Consider the following 12,318-nt stretch of genomic DNA (forward strand, 5'->3'; position numbering starts at 1 on the left):
TTACATCTCAAACAAAACAAATTAACAGTACTAATGAAAGTACTCATTATGAAGCTGAATGGCTTCTGTTAGGGTGATGCTATTATACAGTATATTACATTATTATTACAGATGCATTCATATGTGAGCCTGATTTTAATATTGTAGGTAGTGGGTGTGGAGTTACTTTCAGGCAATTTCCTCTATTAAAATGAATTATTTTTTATAAACTAATCTTTTGTGTGCTTAAATCTTAATCTGGAAAGCAACTAACTAGTAACTACAGATAAATGTAGTGGTGTAAAAGTAAAGTTACAGAAAATGGAAATACTCAAGTAAAGTACAAGTAGCCTACCTCAAAATTGTACCTAAGTACACTGCTTGAGTAAATTCACTCTCCACCTCTGCTGACTAGGGACAAAATTCACACAAAGAATTATTCAGTAACAGTAAACCACTCTACATCTACGATTCAAAGCTTTTAATTTGAAGGTAGAGCAATTAAACCTCTCCTCTGCCAACTTTGGAAAGGAGGCGGGTCGCGCGCGCTGCTCCACCCCCAGGTGTCGCGGGCCAGTTTAAATAGTGTGGAGGAGGAAGGACATCATCACCATCATCATCACTTCATTTACCTGACATGATATTCTCATTTCCCTGGAGTTGAGCCTCCATCCTGCACCGAGGGCTGAAGCACTGCACAGTGAGTATAACGATTGTTTTATTTTTCTTCTTATGAAATGAAACAGCTTCAATACAGGGGACAGGAAGAGACTTTTTCTACTTTTATGCAAGGGATTCTGCTGAAATGGCCTGTTCGATTACACACAAAGGCTATTAATATTATCTAAACGTGCATAATACCTTTAAAGACAAACTAAAAGTCATATTTCTGTCACTTTTCAAATCAAAACACATCACGGGCAACATGTGTTAATATTTGCTGTTGATAAATGCATATGAGAATTTTTATTTTTTAAAGTTTAATTCAAAAAGCAGTAGCCTGCTGCATTATCCCGAATCTCTTAAAGAGTTGGCAGACGGTTAAATAAGCTCCAGGATGGTATTTTAATCATTAATGTGGTTTGGTTTCTTACATTCTCTTAAAGCATTACATTTCTCAGTAAATATGGCAGAAATCTTCATTAGAGATGCTGGATGTTGATTTCTGCTCACATACCTGCTCTGTTTTGCCTGTGTGCCGAAGGCCACACATGGATGCACCTTGTGACAAGTCACCATTTTGGTGTAAACGGTAAGCTTGGCTGGACACATGAGCTGCACCTTATAAGGTAGTATGCCTGCTAAGTCCCTAGCATCCCTCTTTGGGCTACCAAGCTACCAGGAGCAAAGGGTTAGCCAAACATGGGCATTCCAGCATGGCAGCTCAGTTGTTTGATTATAGGGGTTATCTGTGTGCTGCTTTTCATGTTTTATTGCCTGCTGTTCAATGGGAGGTCAAAGCAGCCTTGTGACCTGCATGAAGAGGCAGAGGCAAGGATAAGTGAGTAAGTAGCTCATTGCAAACCTAGGGAAATGTACCGAGGCCGTTATCAGCAGTAATCTGTCAGGCAGTTCACTAAAACCAAATGTAAATGATCTGCGTGACACTCAGATGCAAAGACAGCAGTTTGAGTCATACAAGGAGGAAGACAGAGAGAGAGCTAATGCTTGTGTTTTATTGATGCTCGTTTGTTCTCATCAGTTCTCAGTCTTCTGTGTGATGATGCGTAAAGAAAGAGCTGTGTGGCTGTTTAAACATCTGCACAAAAACTGCAAATCTTAGAGAGCGTGACTGTCGTTTTGCCTCCTCTGCTTGAGGCTGTGTGTAATTTTGCTCTTTGCATCCAAAATTGTTTTAGTGTTGAATCAAAATGTGATGACAGCCGGTTGCTTATGTTTCCGACTCTGTCAATCAAAGCTGATCAACCAGACTGACACAGTCCTAATGAAGAAGACCGAACTCTTTATAATATTATTTTTGAGGATTAAACTCTCGATAGATAATAACTAAAGACATTGTTGCTTCTTTAGGCAGAAATATTTGATGTTGCAGAGAAATACTTAAAATTTTAAACCAGAGGTCAGTTTCTTCAAGACTTTTTTTAGTTGACTTTGTTAATGAGTTAATAAGTTAAACATTTGGCTGCATTAAATCAAGATGGACCTAAAGGAATAGTTTGACATTTTGGGAAATACACCTATTTGCTTTTTTGCCTAGAGTTAGATGAGAAGATTGATACCTCTCATGTCTGTATGGTAAATATGAAGCTGCTACCAGCAACCGCTTAGCTTAGCATAAAACAGGGGGGAAACAGCTAGCCTGGCTTTGTCCAAAGGTAACATAATTTTTGCTTACCAGCATGTCTAAAGCTCACTAATTAACATGTTATATCCTGGTTGTTTAATCTGTACAAAACTACAATTTGTGGTTTTATGTTGGGTTTTGTGCCGCACTGTTTCTTGGCTCGGAGCAGTGATTTGCTGGAGTCTTGTCGTCACTGTGAAGATGCGAAGGCAAAGCAGCAGAGACTCGTGCTGCGGTCTGTCAAATGTCAAACTATTCCTTATATAGCAGCAGATATCGCAACAAGCAAATTAACAGAAGTTGTGTTAACGTTCAGGCTTTAACATGTTGTTGCAGCCTCGTTGGTGGAGGACTCAATGTTTTATCCAATAAACTACGTGTGTTGTAGTTCAGATTTTCAGTGTTTGATTTCGGTCGTCTGTTATGTCAGCAGGCCAGAGGTCAAACCGAGGTCAGAGGTCAACCCGACTTCCATCCACCCACCAGAGGCTGACCCAGTCGCCAGTGACGATCCAGACGTCAGCTCGACTGCCTCTGAACTACCAGCAGTTGACTCCGACTCTGCCGCCCGCGCGCTTCAGATTGATTCAACCACTAACGGTGATATTTCCGACATGGCTGACCCAGCCCCCGACGACGGCAAGTACCTCTTCCTGGAAAATGACTTTCGCAACAGCGGGGTGGCGCAAGCCGATTGGGCGGCCAAGAAGATGGTGTGGGTGCCATCGGAGAGGGAGGGCTTCGAGCAGGCCAGCATAAAGGAGGAGAAGGGTGATGAGGTAATGTACACCCTGATGATGTCATCATTATCAGATGATGCTGCAGTGTCACAGATTCGCTGCTGTCGCTGCATGCTGCTGTAGTCACGTGACTTTAAAACCTTTGTATTTTAACGCTTTAATAGTTCTACAGATCGAACTGACCGGTTTTTTAATTATGAGCCACCGAACAGTTCAGATGTCCTTTAACAGCAGACAAGTAAACAGTACAACAAGGCAACAAACTGCATCAGTTTATCTCCATTAAAGTGAATAAACATTTTATTAGTCACCCTTGTCTTTCTAGGAACAAGACCAATGTGTAAATATTTTTTTTAAAAGATGAATAAAATAAAATAAAAAATAATAATAGTAATATAATGGTCACATAAATCAATAACAACAATAACATAATGTCATGGTTTTAAAGATGTAGATGTAAACAGGCACCCAAAAATTAAAATCACATGGGCACCAATCAGAACTGGGCTTCAAAAATGTAATTTTATTCCAGGTGCAGTTTGAATTTTCACTTGCAGAGAGTTTTTGTGTTGTCTTTTTTTATCTGTTGGTACAAAGTTAGTTACTTATCTGTAATATGATATCTGGGTATTAATGTCTCCAATAAGTTAAACTTTTGCCACTTTATGCCAACATATAGAAACTGCACAGAGCTGCTTGATATCAATACATACAGTATTGATTAAGTGAAGTTATGGAAAAAATGATGGTCTTCAAAGACAACACAGAGGCACACAAAGCTTCATGACAGAGTGGGTTCTTGGCTGCAGGTGCTGGTGGAGTTCTCCAACGGTCAGAAGGCGACGGTGAACAAAGACGACATCCAGAAGATGAACCCGCCCAAGTTCAGCAAGGTGGAGGACATGGCCGCCCTCACCTTCCTCAACGAAGCCTCCGTCCTCCACAACCTGCGAGAGAGATACTTCTCCAGTCTGATCTATGTGAGGAACACACACACACAAACGTCTGTGCTGCTGTATTTTAGAGGACCCTCGCATTCCCCAGCCCCTAATTCTAACCTTAATCTGAACCAAATGTTCTTTTTGAAACATATCTTTATTGTCAAGGCACAATAAAAAGAAAACATGCTCTTTGACTATGCCAATTAAATCACTTCGAAGTCCTTGAGAAGAATAAGGGAAAGAAAAAGGATAGAAAAACATAATAATAACAATAATAATGATAAATTAGCATAAGACACAACAGAAAAATAAAGCTGCACGGCCTAAATTACAGCATAAAAGTCATCCAATTCCACAAGAAGTATCATCCAGTTGCTTCTACAATGCCAAATACCCTGTATAAGTATCATTATTTACAATGTATTATTTACAACATTTATTATTTACAACATTTATTATTTACAACATTTATTACATCATTGTTCTCCGGAAATGTTTGTCTTAGGTTTTTCTGAGATATTGTTTCAGGTGTTAAAAGTGAAAAGTTTGAGCAGAAGAAACTTGCCAGTCAAAGGAAAACAGAACTAACATGAAACAAAAGACATCAAGAAACCAAAAATTAAGTACATACTATTGAATATTAAAAAAATTAAGTGTTTGCACTTTTTTATCCTTTGAACAGAAAACTCAGTTACAGAAAAATCCAATATTGCACTTAGATTCCAGTCTTAATAAATGAAACTTCAATTCAACATCACCAACACAAATATATACTAACTCAAACATTTCATGGTTAGGAAACTTAATATTTCATTTTTAAAAGGACGACTTTGGGTCTGCATACCAAAGGCTCTGGATAATTCAAATGTAAAATAATGAAGGTTAAATGAAAATCTAACTGAACTCAGTGTTCTTATGTCAAAAATAGAAATAAAAAAGTGAGGTGCTTTAATCTTCTAAACCAGAACATTTAAAACTGACTCTGTGTGGAAAAAGATAGAACAGCAGCACTTTTAAATCTACACGTAAACCTAAATATAAAGAGAACTATGTACTAAAAAGAAGCTACTTGAGTAGAAGTCAGCAGGTGACCACAGATCAGAGGGAACACGCTGCTTCTTGTTTCAGCTTATAAACCCCTTTAAGTTCATACTGACCCCACGTTCAGGTGGAAAAGTCCTTGTTTAGGGACCGTGTGCAGACACGCTGCTCTCTACATACTCAGGATGTACTGGAAGGATCAACAGCTTATGTTTTTATTTTTTCAGTCAGTCTTACAAGGTCTAATAAGGCACGGGATGTAAAATTAAAATCCAAGCTGATGTATCTAATACAGACTGCCATGAAGATCACTGGAAGTTAAGAACTCCAGTCCCTCCAGTCCATATATGAGCAGACAGTATCTGAGCAGCCAAACAAATCTCATACGCTGAACTCTGAATATGAGCTGTGACCCTCTGGAAGAGTCGCACAACGTAAAGTAAATATGTCCACAAAATTATTTATAGCAATCTAAATCTAAACCTGAAATATAGCGATCTGTAGAGTTTGTGCAATTCAAATTTCAGTCAACAATGTGATGTTTGGTGATGAGGCGGTGCAGTAAGTCAGTGTGAAGGCTTGTGTAATATGTGTGTATATGTATCTATCTATCTATCTATCTATCTATCTATCTATCTATCTATCTATCTATCTATCTATCTATCTATCTATCTATCTATCTATCTATCTATCTATCTATATATATATATATATATATATATATATATATATATATATATATGGTCACTACATGAAGCACAAATGTGCACTTTTTTTTACATTGCTGGTTCAGGGATTAGAATAGATGGCATTAATTACTGTGATCTAGGGCTGCGTCTAACAATTATTTTCATTATCAGTTAATCTGCTGACTATTTTCTCGATTGGTTGATTGATTGTTTGGTCTATAGAATCAGGCTTTTGGGAAATTTTGAAGGACATTTTTCACTAAGGTGATGTTTTAAAATTGCTTGTTTTTTGTGACTAACAGTTCAAAACCCAAAGTTATTTAGTTTACTATCATATAAGATTTAAAAAAAGCAGCATGCCATGTTTGGCAGTTTTGCAAGTAAAAAAAAATGGCTTAAATTATTAATCGATTGTCAAAATGGTTGGTCGATCGAGTAATTGATTAAGTGTTTCAGCTCTGCTGTGATCACATCATCACTTCCCGGATGGGCTGATTGAAACTTTCTGTAAATGTGTGTCGACCTCAGACTGTAGACACCATTAATGTCTGCATCTCTGACGTCACACCACAGGGACATTTGAACATTTATTTATTTATTTATTTATTATTTTAAAATGTCATCTTGGACTGACTGTCCTTCAGTCCAAACTCTAAACCAGCTGACCGAGCTTCTGCTGGTCCCTCGTGTCCTGGAGCAACCTTCCTGTCTGTAGATGTTAGTTCAGTCAGGAGTGTCTGCATCTGCAAACCTTCGTGTACAGTCAGGCCTCTCAGAGATGTTTAGTGTTTGTTATTGTCAGTCTTTATTTGCTTGTGAAGGTCTTTGCGTTGCTCTCTCTGCAAAGTTGCTGCTGTACCTGTATATCAATATACTTGTTTATTTACTTACTGGGGCCAGAAAATCACTTCAGAGTAGTTTTATTCCCGAGCCTGATGCTAATAACTACATGAACAACACACATCAGCAATTTCACCCTGAGAGATAACTGCTGCTACAGACTATGTTGGGGAAATATAAAGGCTCCAGTTAGATAGCATAAATTATCATTCCCACAGCCGCACTGCGTAACGCACACTCGCCGTCCTTATTGGATAGAAACCTTATACGCCAGAGCTGGGCCCCCTGGTGGTCTAGGGCAGTGGTTCCCAACCTTTTTTGACAGACGTACCCCCACAGCCCTATCAGATGGGCCTAAGTACCCCTTTATCAAACCCCTTTGATAGAAGGATGGCTTTATGGGGTTGTCTAATGGTATTTTGTAGTTTTGGCCAAGTTTACATTTGTACTACTGCCATTTGGAGTGAACTGATGGTTTCAACCATTTACAGCATCTTCACTTTTAGCTTTTTGCTGTCTTTTCTGAGGTTTGTGCAAGTTAGACTCTATGGCCCCGACCGTGGCTCTGAAATATCAGCAGCCTAACTCGCTGTGTATTGATAAACCCATGTTGCTGTCTGTGGTGCTGAAGTAGCAGACGGATTTGTAATTGCGATTTATTCTCTGAGTCCCGCCCTTCTGTCAGTTTCGTCTTGAATCTATAATATTCTCTAAAGTTTATAGCCGGGGGGTTCGCAAGTCGCGGGTGAACGAAACGAACCTGGAAACCCTCCGTCCCCCCTGTTAAAAATTAACAAATCGCCTACTGGGTATGAGGATACTATGAAAACTGTATGTGATAAGCTAGTGTTGCATGTGGCATGAACAAAGGATAAACTAAACCCAATTAAACCAAACAAAACCGAAAGGCACCAGCCTTCTAGGAGGAAGAGAGAGAGAGCCATCTTGGCCTGTACCAGGTGAGGCCATTCCCTCAGTGGAGTGGGAGGAGCCAAGCAATCAGGCAGGACCTGAAAGAGTAAAATACCTGATACTGTCACACAGGCCAGGGCCTTAACTGAAACACCGCCATCTTTCACCTGAACTTTAATCAGAAGGTGGGCGGTTAAAGGTAAAGGGAAGAAACACGATGCAGCTGACATCGTTTTATAGGAGAACACTTCAATTCACAAAGTATTATAGAAGTCCTGACATTATCTATATGAAACTAGACAACCTACATTAACATGCAAGGTACATATGATTTATCTCTCACGCACACAAGGTTCCCACTAGTCCTGGGATTCCTGAAAAATCATGGGACAGCATTCCAGGGGAAATCAGGGAATCTGTTAAGTGTGAGTGTATTTAACAACATTAACGAACCAGATAGGAAGATCACTGTAAAACTGCTCTAACGTGGTGATGTAAAATGATGTGGTTTTTCAGTTTCCTCTCTCTTCCCCCCACAGACGTATTCAGGTCTGTTCTGCGTGGTGGTGAACCCCTACAAGATGCTGCCCATCTACTCCGAAAAGATCATCGAGATGTATAAGGGCAAGAAACGTCACGAGGTGCCGCCACACATCTACTCCATCACAGACAACGCCTACAGGAACATGATGCAAGGTAATTGTATGTATGTATGTACATAAATCAATATATCAGGCTGGTGGCAGGTTTTTATTTAAAGTCACACCTGGTGAATGAATTCAGACTTACTAGTTTTCGATGGAAAGTGCTATTGAGGTTTAAGGGGTTAATTCACCATATTACTAGAAAAATAAAAACATATTTTCGTACTTTTTGGTGTCTATAAATGCATTCCCTAGGCACTAACCCTAACATTAAAGGGTCAGTTTGCAGTTTTCAATTGCTTGAGTACGGAGCAGTTGATTTTCTTCCCCGTTGTTTCATCTGTGCATCCTTGGGCTGAAAATCTGATTGAAGATCTGTTGGGGTTTTTTTTATAGCGTCTGTACTTTGGATACTATAAAATGAAAAATTAACGGAGACTTTATCGTTTTAAACATATGGTATCGAAAAAGTGTCGATACTTTTGACAACCTTACTTTTAACTACTTTTAACTATACATTTCTCTTGTATTTTATGTGTTTTTGTGAGTTTATTACGACTACTGCTCCTACTGCTACTGTTACTGCCGCCTCTCGTATTACTGCTACTGTTACTGCCGCCTCTCGTATTACTGCTACTGTTACTGCCGCCTCTCGTATAACTGTTACTGTTACTGCCGCCTCTTGTATTACTGCTACTGCTACTGTTACTGCCGCCTCTTGTATTACTGCTACTGTTACTGCCGCCTCTCGTATTACTGCTACTGTTACTGCCGCCTCTCGTATTACTGCTACTGTTACTGCCGCCTCTTGTATAACTGTTACTGTTACTGCCGCCTCTTGTATTACTGTTACCGCCTCTTGTATTACTGCTACTGCTACTGTTACTGCCGCCTCTTGTATTACTGCTACTGTTACTGTTACTGCCGCCTCTTGTATTACTGCTACTGTTACTGTTACTGCCGCCTCTTGTATAACTGCTACTGTTACTGCCGCCTCTTGTATAACTGCTACTGTTACTGTTACTGCCGCCTCTTGTATAACTGCTACTGTTACTGCCGCCTCTTGTATTACTGCTACTGTTACTGCCACCTCTTGTATAACTGCTACTGCTACTGTTACTGCCGCCTCTTGTATAACTGCTACTGCTACTGTTACTGCCGCCTCTTGTATAACTGCTACTGTTACTGCCGCCTCTTGTATTACTGCTACTGTTACTGCCGCCTCTTGTATTACTGTTACTGCCGCCTCTTGTATTACTGCTACTGTTACTGCCACCTCTTGTATAACTGCTACTGTTACTGCCGCCTCTTGTATAACTGCTACTGTTACTGCCGCCTCTTGTATTACTGCTACTGTTACTGCCGCCTCTTGTATTACTGTTACTGCCGCCTCTTGTATAACTGCTACTGTTACTGCCGCCTCTTGTATTACTGCTACTGTTACTGCCGCCTCTTGTATTACTGCTACTGTTACTGCCGCCTCTTGTATAACTGTTACTGTTACTGCCGCCTCTTGTATTACTGCTACTGTTACTGCCGCCTCTTGTATTACTGCTACTGCTACTGTTACTGCCGCCTCTTGTATTACTGCTACTGTTACTGCCGCCTCTTGTATAACTGCTACTGTTACTGTTACTGCCGCCTCTTGTATTACTGCTACTGCTACTGTTACTGCCGCCTCTTGTATTACTGCTACTGTTACTGCCGCCTCTTGTATTACTGCTACTGTTACTGCCGCCTCTTGTATAACTGCTACTGCTACTGTTACTGCCGCCTCTTGTATAACTGCTACTGTTACTGCCGCCTCTTGTATTACTGCTACTGTTACTGCCGCCTCTTGTATTACTGCTACTGTTACTGCCGCCTCTTCTATTACTGTTACTGTTACCGCCCTCTTGTATAACTGCTACTGTTACTGCCGCCTCTTGTATTACTGCTACTGTTACTGCCGCCTCTTGTATTACTGCTACTGTTACTGCCGCCTCTTGTATTACTGCTACTGCTACTGTTACTGCCGCCTCTTGTATAACTGCTACTGTTACTGCCGCCTCTTGTATTACTGCTACTGTTACTGCCGCCTCTTGTATTACTGCTACTGTTACTGCCGCCTCTTGTATTACTGCTACTGTTACTGCTATACAATTCTGGGGGGAAATGGTCACATTTAAAACTGCTGATTTATAGCCCAATATTCCTCCAAAACAAAATGTGTTAAAGCCCAGTGGTGAACTTTTTCTGAAATGCTTTTTCATTTCATCAAACAAACACACATGCAATTACCAAATGAAAGTTACTAAATAAAAGTGGAATGGTGGCAGTGAGCAGCCCTGGCTGAAGCCTAAGAGCGTGCCGTCTCGTCTCCGGATGGTCCACCACTGACCTCAGACCAACTCCATACTTTCCATTCAGCTCCAGAATGGCCATACATGGAGCAGGGAGACAAGATTACAGCGATGGAGCCCTGCATCCACCTGCTATTTTTAGATGATATGAGTGATGGAGGCTAATCTCCCCCTAAACGAGATTTCAGAGCCGTTTGCTCTCGTGTCCGAGTGAAGCGCCACCGCCTCGGAGTTCATGTTTGGCCTGTTCAGCTTGGCTTCAACTTACGAGTTCAGCTCAGTTAACATTTCGCATTATTTCCCCCTTTTAACATCTCCCTCTCTCCCTCCACAGACCGTGAGGATCAGTCTATTCTCTGCACGTGAGTCAAAACACTTTTCCATCACACCGTCCCATGCATGTGAGCACACAAATTTGTTTCCATCACTTAAGAGGTCATTGCATTTACTTACATTCGTTCCCTTACATTCCCCTTAAACCAAGTGTTAACCCTGAAACTGAATGATGTACGTTGTGGGAGGTGAGTCCCCACATTGTGACTGTGTATATAGATTTATGTTCAGATTTATGTAAGGCTGCAACTAACAATTAAAATCATTAGCAATTTAATCTCATGGCAAATTTTTCAATTAATCGATTAATCGCTTGGTCTATAAAATGTCAGGACATAGATATATCAAATTAAATCTCCTAAAGCTCAAGCTGACATATTGAAAATGATTGTTTTTGTCCAGACAACCCCAAAATACTCAGTTACTATCATAGAAGACAAATAAAACCAGCAAATATTCACATTTGAGAAATCGGACCTGGTGAATTTTTGACATTTTTGCTTGAAAAATGACTTTAACGATTAATTAATTATCAGAACTGTTGCCCATTATTCTGCTGATCAGCTATTTGATTCATCAACTTGTTGTTTCAGCCCTTATCTACTGTTCATGAAATGAATATTGTCACAGAAGCTTCAATTGAAAAAAAAATACCTTAATTAACATTAGTTATTTGTCATCCCGTCTCCATTTTTAACTCGCCCTTCTGCTCTCTATTATAATCTATCTCTCTCCTTTCACCCGTCTCTCCTCGCCTCTGCTCTGTCACCCAGAGGTGAGTCTGGAGCTGGGAAGACAGAAAACACCAAGAAGGTGATTCAGTACCTGGCTGTCGTCGCCTCCTCACACAAGGGCAAGAAGGACGTGAATCCTGTGAGTAGAAACGTCTTCAGCTTGACAAACTTCATCAAGATGTTTTAAGAAGTGTTTAAAGATTGCTCTTGAAAACTGGATCTACAGAGCGGCCAAATAATACTTTGATCGAACGAGACAGATTACAAAGAGAAGTTAAATATATCACAATAATGAATTTCAAGAACAAATTATACAACGGGAGAACCACAGGGTTAGGCTTAGACACGGTGTCACTGCCCAGTATTGTCTTTCAATGAACTCTATCAAAGAAACATAATTAGACTTTGTGAAACCAGTGGTGGAAGAAATAACAATCCCACAAGGTAAAAATACTCCTAAAAGTAAGAGTACTCATTATGTAGACTGGCCGCTGTGAGTGGTATAATATTGTATACATGATACTACTGAATAATTTTATTTACGCAGTATTTTAATGCTGTAGCTGGTTTAGGAGCCAACTTTAACTACTGTTGGGCTGACGGAGTTTAAATCCTGTTTTACAAGATTATATTGTGTTTTGTTTATACAGTAAAATCTTAATCTGCACAGTAACTAGTAACTACAGCTGTTAAATAATAGGGATGTAAACAAATATGAATATATATACGATCTCAACACATATAGCACTCTGAACAGATACGACCAGCATCCACATTTTTGCAGTAATATTCGTTGTTCCTTGAATGATTTTTGTCAC

At 39.9% G+C, this 12,318-nt stretch overlaps 1 protein-coding gene across 6 annotated transcripts in view; it reads left to right on the forward strand.

The window, feature by feature from the left end:
• The first annotated feature begins 391 nt into the window (after positions 1-391).
• The window catches only part of LOC122869075 (myosin-11-like), a 37,222-nt gene continuing 25,295 nt past the window's right edge, over positions 392-12,318 (forward strand). For 4 of the 6 annotated variants that reach the window (XM_044181646.1, XM_044181643.1, XM_044181644.1 and 1 more), the window contains exons 1-6: positions 779-1,484; positions 2,715-3,063; positions 3,834-4,004; positions 7,987-8,143; positions 10,768-10,795; positions 11,540-11,639. In XM_044181646.1, the coding sequence (XP_044037581.1) occupies positions 1,342-1,484; positions 2,715-3,063; positions 3,834-4,004; positions 7,987-8,143; positions 10,768-10,795; positions 11,540-11,639 (948 nt within the window). In that variant the 5' untranslated portion in view covers positions 779-1,341. Of the gene's footprint in view, positions 680-778; positions 1,485-2,714; positions 3,064-3,833; positions 4,005-7,986; positions 8,144-10,767; positions 10,796-11,539; positions 11,640-12,318 lie in introns of those variants that run through there. The other 2 variants (XM_044181648.1, XM_044181647.1) reach the window with 2 other exon arrangements.

Source organism: Siniperca chuatsi, linkage group LG21 (genome assembly GCF_020085105.1).
Source record: "Siniperca chuatsi isolate FFG_IHB_CAS linkage group LG21, ASM2008510v1, whole genome shotgun sequence".
NCBI lineage: Eukaryota > Metazoa > Chordata > Actinopteri > Centrarchiformes > Sinipercidae > Siniperca > Siniperca chuatsi.